Below are 13,035 nucleotides of genomic sequence, written 5' to 3'. Positions count from 1 at the left end.
GTCCTCTTCAGCTGCATAATAGTTGAGATATATGAGACTTTACAGCCCCCTGCCCTTCATCCCCATCCCCTGCCAAAAAAAATTGTGCCTTAAGTAGATTCTTTGGTGGTTTTGGCCTAGGCTGAATGAAGGTTTTGTAACAGGTGACTGAATTTATTTAGACTGTGGTGTCTTTACCAACCATAAACAATAATTGTTCTAAGAACTTTAGGATTTGGCTCATACGTAAATGTGCCTAGACTTTTATGCTGCTTTCTTTCTTGTTTAATGTGCTGCACACCACTAAAATGCTTATTTAAATGAGCACTGTTAGATAAGACTTTCATAGAAGTGTCTTTACTAGTTATTTCTACAATATTAAGCAGTATCAGACAGAAATTGGTGGTGTGGGGGGGTGGTATTTTAAAGACCGAGTGATGGTAAGACGTTAACATGACCTTTTCTGTATGGCTCACAGGCACGGTAGAAGTTGCAGCAGAAGGAGTTTCAGAATTCAATCGCTTAAGCCCTCTTCAAAGAGTTGAAGCTTCTTTTTGTGTGTCATCAGTCTGTGAAGGGTAAGTTTATGGAAACAAATGAAGAGGTTGGAGGTATATAACTTGTTGGTTAAGAGGGTATGCTGCTCCTTTGAAGGACCCAAATTCAATTGTAAGCACTTGCAGCAGTTAGCTCAAAACTGCCAATAACACCAACTACAGGGGGTCTGATGCCTCCAGCCTCCTCAGACATCCTCACGTACACACCCACAAATAGACATTTTAAAAGTAGGTTGGGGCTGGAGAGATGGCCTGTCATTTAAGAACCTATGTTCTGTTACACGCACACACGCGCACACACACACCGGTTCCAGACACATAGACAAGAGGATCCCGAGGCTTTGCTGGTTCACCAGATCAGTCAGTACTGAGCTCCAAGTTTAATGAGAGACTGGATTATCTGAAGTTGGCTTCCACATGCACACATACACACACAAAAGGGAACATATAGAAGATACAATTGTTACATTCCCTGTGCCCTCCGGGCTGTGTCCTCACCTAAGACAGTTTATTCTTTATTTGGGTGTAATAGAAGACCCAAAAGTGTACTGGGCATAGTGGCACAGGCCTTTAATCTCGGCACTTGGGAGGCAGAAGCAGACAGATCATTGTGAGTTCAAGGTCAGCCTGCTCTACAAAGTGAGTCCAGGACAGCCAAGACTTCACAGAAAACCCTGTCTAGAAAAAAACTATCTACGAAACTTGGATTGTCACCTCTATCAAACTGAGTCACATATTTTTGCTTAGAATAAGAATCGAATGATTGGAATCTTCCAGGACTTAAACAAAAAGAATAGGAGAAATAAAGGATTTTCCTTTTGTAATTTTTTTATCTTACAAAAAACTTAATGTTACTTATTTTGTAGGTTTAATGGGCAGTTGCAGCAATCAAAAAAACAAATGATTGTTAAGAAAGAAAAGTTGGGGTGGTGATGCACACCTTTAATCTCAGCACTCGAGGCAGAGGCAGGCAGATCACTATGAGTTGAAGGTCAGCCTGGTCTACAAAGCCAGTCCAGGACAGCCAAGGCTACACAGAGAAATCCTATCTCGAAAAACCAAAAAGAGACGGGGAGGGGGGTAGAGAGTTGGTTTCAGTGAGAATCTAGGTGAATATCAGTTTTTGGCAAGCTAGGTTAGTTGGTTGGTTTGTTCTGGTTTTTCTGAGGTAGGGTTTCTTTGTATAGTCCTGGCCGTCCTGGAACTGGCTCTGTAGACCAGAGTTGGCCTTGAACTCAGAGATCCAACTGCCTCTGCCTCCAGAGTGCTGGGATTAAAGACATGCACCACCACTTGGCCAAGCTTATTTATGGGGTAGGTTGTGGAGATTTAGTTGTTGGGTATTAGTCATCATTGCTACAAATACTGTTATCAGGATAATCTCACAAATACCTGCAAATGTTTGTGTACTCAGAGACTGCTCTCTTGGGACTGTAGTGTTTGTCCGATCTTTAAAACCCAGCATGCTTTAGATGGGACTTAGGGGAAAGCCAGTGATGGATCCCTGTTAGGATATTTTATAAATTACTTTCATTTGTTGTCCATTCTGGGTCATTTATCTTAATATTTCCAGTTAGCATTAAAGTGCAGATGTTGAGCCTACCAAGTGTTTCTAATTCTCGTGTACATTTTATAAAACTTAGTGGTTTCTGGGGTTTGATTTTCATAACAAAGTAGCAAGTAGAGAGGAGAGAGTGGAATCTCATACACTCAAGTGTGCATTTCTGTTTCTCAAGGAAACCCCCAACCTCAAGACCTAAGGCATCGGTTCTGGATGAAATAGTGTCTATTGAAAGCCGAACCTCCAATCTTAGAACAGACCACAATGATTGTATGTATCATTTAGTTTTTTGAATCAGTACTTAAAAATATTATTAGATTTTTTTTTTCTCTGTTCTTTTCCTCTGGTCAGCCTCCATGGAATAAAGGTATTTTGAGGATATCAGCTATCAAAAGAGACTCTAAGAACAGGAATCTCAATAAATTTTGTGGATGTGCTTCTCTTTGGAACATAAAAAAAATAGCAAAATAAATTATCAGCAGCTTATTTAGGGAAATCAATAACTATATTAAACACATCAGAATTTTAATGTGAGGATGGTATTTAAGTGGTCTTCTTCCTGGATTTTGTTGTTATGCTTTGGCAAGAGGAAATAGTAAGGAAACTACAGAATGCTCAGATCAGAATGAGACTGTTTTGGGTTCATAACTCAGGTCTGTACTGAATTGAAAGACTAAGCTACTCCTGGGTATCTTTTATCTGATAAATACTATTTTCATGTAAAATACCTACTATTATAAATATGATTACATCATCAGTACTTAATCAGTATTTGATTTTTAAAAAACATTTAAATTTAAATATTTAAGACTTTTTTTTTCCATGTCAGTAATAAGGACAGGATGTTTTTCTGTCCTTTGGTACTGTATATATCCTGCCATTGAGTAAGGGTGTTCTGCAATGTGATAAACTAGTTTTTGGTAAACATTTGATCACAATATTTTTGTCAGTTAATTGCTTTTTTTTCCCTTCAGTGGGTGTCATTTTTCTTGGTTAAACATAGTTTGGTGTATTGATGGAGAGAGAGGTGTGTTATAGTGTCAAACACAGGTATAAATCATCTCTCAATGTAATAATATTTACATTCTAGGAATACAAGCCCCATAAAAAGTATAGGCATATTTAATTAGGCTAAACATAGACATCTTTTCCCCCCTTGAGGATATTGTGTTTTGTGTCATTCACAAATGCCAAGCCTCATAATAATGTAACACTTAGACAAAAAGAAAACCAAAAGGGATATCCTTTTTAAGTGGGCCAAAAATTATGAAGTGTCCAAAAAGACATCTGAAGTCTGAGTCCCCTTAGAGTAGTTAGTTATCATGGTAAACTTTGACAATGATGGCAAGAATTGTATTCCAGTTCTGAAAAGCCAATGCGGTTCAGGTATGAAGTTTATCTTCCATGTGTGCCTTTGTGGGCTGCGTGCACATTACTGTTTCATCTGATACTGGGCCGCAGAGAGATCTTCCTCTTTGAGACAGTACAAACTTTCTGGCAGCTTACTAAGAAAATACTCTCAGCTCTAGGTAATCCATTGCTTCCTGAATTATATGAGTCAAGTTTTTTGTTTTGAAATATAAGAAGTTACTCTGTTTTATTTTGTTTTGTTTTTCCAGCTCTTGTTAACATAGTTGAAGATGGTGAAAGCTCTGGGCCCAACTTCTCTCAGTGCCCTGTTATCTCTGAATGTGGCCTTGACCAGAAACTTACATTAAATCCAAAAGAAGATCATAAGATAGAAGCTGATGTACTCGAAGAGAACGTTGGCTTACCAGAAGAAAAGCCTCACATTTCTGCCAGCCCTCCTGATACTCAAGAAATTCATGTAAAAATATTAATTTTTTAATGCTTTATAAGTTTTAATATAGTTGGGCTTTTAAAGATGACCATTTAAACATAATGTATTCATTTGAAAACAACATAAAAATCTCAAAAAGTATGTAAATACGTTTTGGGATATAAAGACACAAACTTTTAAGAGGTTGATTTTGTGAAAAAACCAAAAGATTATATTAAGCCACAACTTAGGAGTTTACTTTTTTGCTCATTTGCTGTAAATGGAAAGTTGATTCTGGTTTTGTTTTGGGGTTTTTTGTTTTTATTCTTTTATTTTTTTTAGCTTTCAGTAAACATGGTAACTACTTGAGACACTTATACTCCATATGTGTTAAGTGAATATAATGAAACAGGATCTCCCTGCATATCTGTGGGAGAAAGACACCAGAGAGGGTTTCTTTTAGTACTTGATAGGACTTTGTTTTCCTAAAATTTTATCAAATCTCTTTCGCTGTCAGTAAATGAATTTAAAATTAAAAGCCGATTCTTCTAAGCATTCTAATTAGTCGTGAAAATCTAATTGTATGGAACTTGAGGAGTTTACTAATTTATAAATTCATCTCCCTGAAATAAATGACATTAAATTTCCTTCAGTTTGGAGGCTAACAAAACTGGGAGAGGTCCTGGGGACTCCTCGTTCCTGGGTTGTGTCCAGCCTATGAGCTCACTATTTGGGGAGTGGGAAAATGTCTTTGTCTAGGTGGGTGATGATGTCTACCTTCTTGGTCAGGCGATCTCTCTGTTACTTTCTACCTCCTCCTTTTTCTCCCCTTCCCTTACCAAAAGGTAAATGCAAGGACCATTCCTTCTTCCACCAAACCCTTGCAAGAGAGGTACTGAACTTGAAAGCCTTAGGAATTTCATGGTTTATGCAGCCCCAGCAAAGGGAAGAAGATTGAGTCTAGCCCAAGGGAGCTTATGTAGGTGAATTGTTCTTCAACCTTATGGGGATCATGCTGTTTAGAAAAGTGTGCATAGTTAGGTAATTTGGGAATTATTGTTTGGGGTTATTTCCTTTTCTCTGATTAAGTTTTTTCTTGGATAAAAAAACAAGTTTTTAATTTTAGAATTGTTAACATAATGATTTTCAAGATTTTGTTAATACTATCTTTTTAGCTAAGGAAATGTGGGATTTCTAGTTTAATTCCAACCATAATCTCAAGTGTCTTTTTTCTGTGTAGTTACTTTAACTGGTTTCATTTCTTAAATGGCTATTTCATGAAGTAAACATTAGCATATTCCATAAGTCAAGTCTAGTTTATATTTTTAAAAAGATACACAAAGAGTGAGATGGTCATTAAAATCCTGTGTGCTTTAGGTCAAAATGTATTTTGTAATTTGTTAACTAGTTTCTTATCTTTAATTCATTTTAGCTAATTGGACGGGAAAAACTTGTTCAAAATTCAGAGGAGGAGACCAAGAATCTAACCTTTAGCGAGTTGTATCCCTCAGGAACGCATAGACTTCAGTGTAATGTTGACACCATTGAGCAGCAGTTCTGTGACTTGCCTGATGATAAAGACGCCACTGAATGTGACATCGCTGAAGTAGATGGGGAGCTTTTTGTGGCTCAGAGTAACTTTACCTTGATATTGGAAGGTGAAGAAGGAGAAGTTGAGGCAAGTGACTCTGCAGCACCCAACATGTTATTGAAAGCATCCAAGGAAAAACCTGTGTCCCAAGTGGAACCCGATAGACAAGAGCATGTTACCAATTTGCCATCTGTTGTAACTGGTGACCAAGAATCCCACACAGTAGAGACTTTACCCTATGTCCCTGAACCAATTAAAGTAGCAATTGCAGAAAATTTGTTGGATGTAATTAAAGACACAAGAAGTAAAGAAGCAACTTCATCAGCAGCAGATCAGGTTGTTCATGAAGACAAAGCATTAATAAGCCCAAAGGTTGCACATTCCTCCAGGATAACAAAGTCTACACTGAAGACTGTTCAAGAAGCTAGTGCAAAGACTATAAATACCAGTCTGGGTAATGACATGGTTTCTACTAGAACTCGCACAAGAAGGCAGCATGCTCTAAACCTGAACGTCACAACAGAACAGGAGTCCTTGGCAATTGCCACTCCTAAGAAGAAAACTAGAAAAATAAAAGAAATTTGTGAGTCTTCTGAAAATACCTGTTCTGATATAAAAGGAGTACCTGAGAACCAGCTGACAGCTCAGAGTCCTCCCCCTCCTAGGAGAGGAAGGAAGAAAAAGGAAGTCAGCCAGGGTGCACTGGCAGGCTCTGTTGCTGTGGAGCTGGAGCCAGCAACTGAAGAAACACCTTCTAGAACAGAAGGCAGGCTTTCCTCTCTTAGAAAAGGGACTCCTAGAAGATTTAAGAAATCTATAGAAAATGAGCAAAGTGCAGAAATTGTAAATGATCTAAAAGTTAGTAAAGCAGCAAGTCGTGGTAGAACTAGCAAAAAGCTGAGGAGTGCTAATTTAGAAGATTCTCAAAATACGGAACATAAACAAGATGAGGAACCCAGTGACCAGCAACTGCCTCTAAAACGCAAAAGGGCCCGAGAGAAAGAAGTCAGTGTGTCGAGTGTGATAGAGGAGCCTAAGCCTGATTCATCCCAGTTGCCTCTTCCAGCAGGATTTGCTGTGCCTGCTACGCCTAGGAAATGTGGGAGACCGAGGAAAATAGTTCCACCAGAAGCTGCTAAAACAAGTCCCCAGAAGAAAGACAGTCCCGGTATCCGAAGATCTACACGAAATACCCCAACTAGAAATGTAAGTGCTTTAGAGAAATCCATTTTAGTGCCAAATGAGGAAGCTGCCATAGTGATGACTTCTAAGAAAAAACGTACAAAGACTGCAGATGAGCGCCCAAAAGGAATATCAGACTTGGCAGATGACACAGCCCACAGAAAGCCTGCAGGCCTAGAAGGAAGCTTGCTTGCCACGGCTGCTGTGACTAAATCTTCCCAGAGCACAAGGACTAGGTCTAGAAAGACCATGTTGTTGACGGAACTCTCTGAGCCCAAAACTGAGCCTTTGTTTTCTCCTCCTTCAGTGAAAGTTCCAAAGAAAACAAAAGGTATTTAATTTTATTCATTTTTATCTTATTTAGAGTATATAGCCTAAAAAATTGGTTGTTTAAGAAGCACTGTTTGAGGGGCTGGAGAGATGGCTCAGAGGTTAAGAGTGCTGTCTGTTCTTCCAGAGGTCCTGAGTTCAATTCCCAGCAACCACATGGTGGCTCACAACCATCTAGAATGAGATCTGGTGCCCTCTTCTGGCATGCAAGTGTACACTGTATACATAATAAAGACATCTTTAAAAAAAAAAAAAAAGGCCGGGCGTGGTGGCGCACGCCTTTAATCCCAGCACTCGGGAGGCAGAGGCAGGTGGATCACTGTGAGTTCGAGGCCAGCCTGGTCTACAAAGTGAGTCCAGGATGGCCAAGACTACACAGAGAAACCCTGTCTCGAAAAACCAAAAAAAAAAAAAAGAAGCACTGTTTGAGCTCATTGTTTTATTTGAAACACTAGATATTTTTCCCTTTAAAAGGTTATTTAAAAAAAAAAAAAAACATACCCCCAAAACAAGCCCTCAGATAAGTTGATCTAAAGGTTTGTTTCCTGTTGATTTTCAGATTTCAGTCTTCAGATTATCCAGAGATTCTGGGTGGCTTTTTGTATCTCATAGTTCTTTTGACACAGGGTTTATTTGTCCTGTTTCTCTTCATTCTGTCTTACATCTAAGTGACTTAATTTCACTTCCCTTCAAATATAACTTCTTTGTTGTTGTTGTTAAAGGAAAAGGTCTTTTGAGCCAGGCAGTACTTGAAGTACTTGTTACGCTGATTTTTTTTTTTTTTTTTTTTTAATTTCTATTAGTTTATTTTTATGTTATGTACATTGGTGTTTGACTACATTTATGTCTGTGTGAGGTTGTCGAATCCCCTGGAACAATAGTTACAGACAGTAATGAGCTGCTATGTTGGTTGCTGGGAACTGAACCCAGGATCTCTGAAAGAGCAGTCAGTGCTCTTAACTGGTGAGCCATCTCTTCGTCCCCTTGTTGTGCTGATTTAGAATAACATAACACCTCAGTTATTCTTTGTCATCTTAACATACCTTTCTGTATAGCTGTTTTACTGTTAAAACATTACACAGCTATCATAGAAAATTAGATAATAAAATATATGCTCTAGTACATGGATAGTCTTAGCAGTCATAAAGAGTAAGTAGAATGAGCCAAGCATGGTGTGTGTCTGTATCCCAGTGCCGAGGGGCCTGAGGCAGCAAGGCCAACTTGGACTATATGGCAAGACCTGTTATGAAAAGTACATACATATGTCATGATCATTCTCAGCTATCAGGGAAGGAGTATGCGTTGGTCAGGTTCACTAGCTTGTCTGGACACCATGTGTCTCCCAAGGAACCTGGAACAGCTGGCTAAACTGGCTGGTCAGCAGGCACTCAAAATCCTGCTGTTTTCACCTCTCAGCACTGGGAATGTAGACACACACCACTTTGTCCAGCATTTAATTTTATTTTAAAGATTTATCTATTTACTGTGTATACAGTGTTCTGCCTGCATGCATATGTACTTGCAGGACAGATGAGGACATCAGATCTCATTATAAATGGTTGTGAGCCACCATGTGGTTGCTGAAAGTGAACTCAGGACTTTTGGAAAAGTAATCAGTGCTCTTAACCTCTGAGCCATCTCTCCATCCCCTGTCCAGCATTTTAAATAATACTGGGGATCTGAACTCAGGTCCTCATGCTTGCCCAGCTAGCATTTTATCTACCAAGTCATTTCCCCAGTCCCCAGTCCCAGTTACTCAGTCTTGAAATGCCTAATCATATATGGCATTGTAGTTTTGGGTTTTGTCACATGTGGCTTCTCATCTCACTAATACTCCATGGGTGCTTAAATGTCCTCCTCTAAGATATTTTCATGTTTGAGGGCTCCTGTGTTAGAATAGGCACCTTTACTTTAGGTAGCTGGAGGTATTGGGGATACAGTATGTGAGAATCAGAACTTAATTTTGTTTGAAGTTGGCCACGATGGAATCATTTGGGTGCAATGCTGGATATGTCTTTGTAATTTTTTACTTCTTAATCCTAAGTAGTACTGATTGTCAAAATGTTTCCAGAAATTTGGAAAGAAAGATGAGGCATTGTCTCACAGATAATACATTTTGTGTATGCCCTAAAAGAGGCATGTAGGAGAAACAGAACAAGCCAGATAGTTTTGAACACAATACTAAATTCTTAAATTTCTTTTTGCTTTTTTCAAGACAGGGTTTCTCTGTAGCTTTGGCTGCCCTAGAACTACCTCAAGGCTGGCCTTGAACTCACAGAGATCCAACTGTCTCTTCCTCCCAAGTACTGGGGTTAAAGGGGTGTGCCGCTGCCACCTAGCTACATTTCTCTTCTTAGGCCCTAGAAATAAAGGAAAACGCTTAAGTGGAGACTGAGGTGCTCTGAGAAAGCCAGCATTATTGTTTCTCCAGGTAGCCTAGAAAAAAAGTTGTGTACACAGATGTGTACTTCTAACAGAAGGTGCCTTGCTATTGGTGGCCTGAAGTGTAGTTTCTGCCCCTTCTGAACTGGTGGTGAAGTTGCCCGATGCTACTAATGCTTTCTCTCTTTTGTTAGGAGCCATAGCTTTTGTGGGCTGGGGAGATGGCTCAGTCAGTAAAGCATTTGACTAGCAAATTTGAAGACCTGAGTTCAGATCCCCACAATCCATGTAAAAGGCTGCACGGTACACACACACCCAACAATGGTGAGATGTCAGGGAGACAGGATGCTCATGGACCAGCTAGCCTGGCCTTACTGTGGTAAAATTCCAGTGAGAGACCTGCATTGGGGCCCGGCACCCGAGGCTGTCCTCTGACCTCCATAGATTCACACCTTCATCCATACAAGAATGCACAGAAAGAGTCGTAGTGTGGGATGGGGTTTGGTTTTTGGTGAGTAGCAGTGGTATTTTGCTCTGTTTTGAGATATAATCAGGCCAGCTGTACACTAAACTTGTTATTTTCTTGCCCTTGACTCTTGCTGGAACTATAGGTTTGGGCTTTCATCCCCTGCAAAAGCCATACTAGCAGGATTTGACATCTGATGTTGGTCAGCTGGCCTATTCGTGTCTGTCTGCCCTTGTGTCTATGTATGTGTGTGCCTATTGTACAAACAACTTCTTATAAAGCACTTGCTATATGTGTCAGATTGTTCTGACCCTCTCTGTTCCATCACACACTGAGAAAATTGCCACCTGTGTCCTGTCTTTTCTTAGCTGAAGCACAGCTAGTAACGTCCAAATTCTGGCATGTAATCTCTGGCACACAGCACTTTGCCTCTTTCATAATCACAATGCCATTGTTATGAAGACACTGCTTAAAAAGTCGTGTCCCCCACCCTCAGCCCCTGAGACAGGGTTTCTCTGTGTAGCCTTGGTTGTCCTAGACTCACTTTGTAGACCAGGCTGGCCTCGAACTCATAGCAATCTACCTACCTCTGTCTCCCCAAGTGCTGGGATCACAGGTTTGTGCCACTGTGCCCAGTAGTGGTACACATTTTTAATTGTATGTTTTGAATAAATTTTTTTTAAATGTCTTTATTAGATGTATTAATTACATGTATGGATTTCATTTCACATTTTCATATATGTACATAATATATTTTGATCCTATTCAGCCCACCTCCCTTACTCTTTTCTCCCCTTCCTCCCTTAGCTAGTTCCTCATTACTTTTACTTCTTCATTTTATTTTTTATGCTTCAGTTAGGGAGTGGTGAAAGTAGTCCTCATCTGTGTTATAGCCTTCTACTATTTTTCAGCTTAACTTTCTGCTTTTATGGCATGAACTTTTTGGTTTTTTCAGACAAGGTTTCTCTGGGTAGCCTTAGCTATCCTAGACTCCCTTTGTAGACAGGGTCAGCCTCTAACTCAGCAATCCACCTGCCTCTGCCTCCCAAGTGCTGGTATTGAAGGCGTGCACCACCACCGCCCCGCTATGGCATGAATTTTTATGTTGCCCACCTGACTAGAATACAGAGCTCATAACAAGGTGGCTAGAAAGAGATTTTGAACTTTGAGTCTTTTCTTTGCAAATGAAATTGCTCTTGCAAGTAAAATTCACTGTGTAAAGAAAACCTCCTTTAGCTGGGCAGTGGTGGTGAATGCCTTTAATCCCAGCACTTGGGAGTCAGAGGCAGGCGGATCACTGTGAGTTCGAAGCCAGCCTGGTCTACAAAGCGAGTCTAGGACAGCCAAGGCTACACAGAGAAACTCTGTCTCAAAAAAAAAAAAAAAAAAGGAAAAGAAAGAAAAAGAAGAAGAGAAAAGTAAAGAAACCTCCTCTAGAAATGGAGACTTGCACTGTCCTGGGATTCATGCTTTCCTGAGAGGAGCTAGGGTCAGAGTACTGAGTAATCAGTTTGTAGTATCTGGAGTCCCAGCTCTATGTTGTGGTATCATTTAGTTTGAAACCTAAAATATTTGTGAACATTTGGTTTACTTAGATGATAATGGGACTTTTTTCACCCTAGTTTCTGTCTCCTGACAGGGGTAATAATTGTATGTGCTGGTTTCTTTGTTGGGATGTTTTTGTCTTTCTAATGTGCATCATTTGTTCAAAGATTTTTGCTGCTGGGCATATGGTTGCCTTCATGTTGTTTAAACCATTCATAGTTTCAGGTAAATGTTTTGTTTCCCACTTGTCTTTAGCTGAAAAAATGGAGACCACTGCCCAGCTGAAAGAATTGGTGTCAGATTTATCATCTCAGTTTGTTGTTTCCCCTCCTGCCTTGAGAACCAGGCGGAAAAATGCATCCAGCACTTCCAAGATTCTAAATGAACTGGTAAAGAATGTGTGAATATGTATATTTATTTAAATCCTCTGTGCTTATTGAGTTTGCTGTTTGTTTGAAATACCCCAGGATTGTCTGGAAGTCATGATCTTGCCTCAGGTTCCTGGGTGCTGAGATAGCAAAAAATTTTAAGTGAATTTCTCCTAAGTAAACTTGTTGAAAAATACATGTAAACTTAAAGACAACATGTGGGTCAGAGAGACGGCTCAGCGATTAGGTGTACTAGCTGTTCTTGCGGAAGACTTGGGTTCAGTTCCCAGCTCATAACCTCTAACTCCAGTTCTAAGGGATCAACACACTCTTCTGGCCTCCTGGGGCACCAGACATGCATGTAGTACATTGGTAGGCAAAATACTCATACAATAAATAAAAATAATAACATTTTTAAAAACGGTAATTCACATTTATATTGAAAGTTCCAAAGGCCATGTTCGCTATCATCAAGACAGATCCATGGTGTGTTTCTAATGGTGTATTGCTTATGACAGCAATTTTCTAAAGTGGTTGCCAAGTGTCGTGATGTTCACTCTTAATCCCAGGGCTCAAGACAGATAGGAGGCTCTCGTGTTCAACTCCAGCTTGTTCTGTGTGTTGAGTCCTAGGCCAGCCAGGCATGCATAGTGAGACCCATCTCAAAATAATAACAACAGCAACAATAATAATTAAAGTGGCCATTAAAGTTACCTGGGCAATATTGGTACATGCCTTTAATCTGAGCACTTGGGAGGCAGAGGCAAACAGTATCTGTGAGTTCTAGGACAGTCAGGGCCTCACAGAGACAAAGAAAAGAAACAGAAAAACCCTGTCTTGAAAGCCAAAAACAAAAAAGTCTTAATTGCTTAAACAATTTATATTTTTAACCCATAGGAGAGTGACCCTACACCATTAGAAATCATAGAACAAAAACCAAAAAGAAGCAGGACTATGAAGACAAAAGCGAGCAGGTGAGCAGCATTCCCGCCCTGTGGCCTCCCCCGCCATTCATTCTCTACAGTTGAGAGGGGTTACTAGAAAGAGCGGCTTCTCACACATGCCTTGCACGGCTCCTGGTCATTGTAGAGACCAGCATTTGAAGTGGAGACGTGTGGCCTAAAAGTAGTTTATTGTCCACTGGGTGTGATTGGGAGAGAAGGTAGTTTGCCTTTTCATTAATGAAGAGTTACATCTATTACCGTATCTGTGGTGAAATTAGTCCCTTTGAGATATTTTTTTTTACAGTATTCTGTTCATGCTGTACTTAGGCATGGCTAAATTTAATAAAAGG

The 13,035-nt window shown here is 39.9% G+C and overlaps 1 protein-coding gene across 3 annotated transcripts in view; it reads left to right on the top strand.

Annotated features, from left to right (window-relative positions):
* Positions 1 to 13,035, top strand: part of Ahctf1 (AT-hook containing transcription factor 1) — a 57,512-nt gene that overhangs the window by 42,469 nt on the left and 2,008 nt on the right. For all 3 annotated transcript variants that reach the window (XM_051147991.1, XM_051147990.1, XM_051147989.1), the window contains exons 30-35: positions 458 to 557; positions 2,273 to 2,367; positions 3,717 to 3,925; positions 5,310 to 6,981; positions 11,629 to 11,762; positions 12,639 to 12,715. In XM_051147991.1, coding sequence (XP_051003948.1) covers positions 458 to 557; positions 2,273 to 2,367; positions 3,717 to 3,925; positions 5,310 to 6,981; positions 11,629 to 11,762; positions 12,639 to 12,715 — 2,287 coding nt within the window. The remainder of the gene's footprint in view (positions 1 to 457; positions 558 to 2,272; positions 2,368 to 3,716; positions 3,926 to 5,309; positions 6,982 to 11,628; positions 11,763 to 12,638; positions 12,716 to 13,035) is intronic.

This window comes from Acomys russatus, chromosome 6 (genome assembly GCF_903995435.1).
Source record: "Acomys russatus chromosome 6, mAcoRus1.1, whole genome shotgun sequence".
Classification (NCBI taxonomy): Eukaryota; Metazoa; Chordata; class Mammalia; order Rodentia; family Muridae; genus Acomys; species Acomys russatus.
Note: the sequence above shows the minus strand (reverse complement) of the source record. Positions and strands in the feature narration are given on the sequence as shown.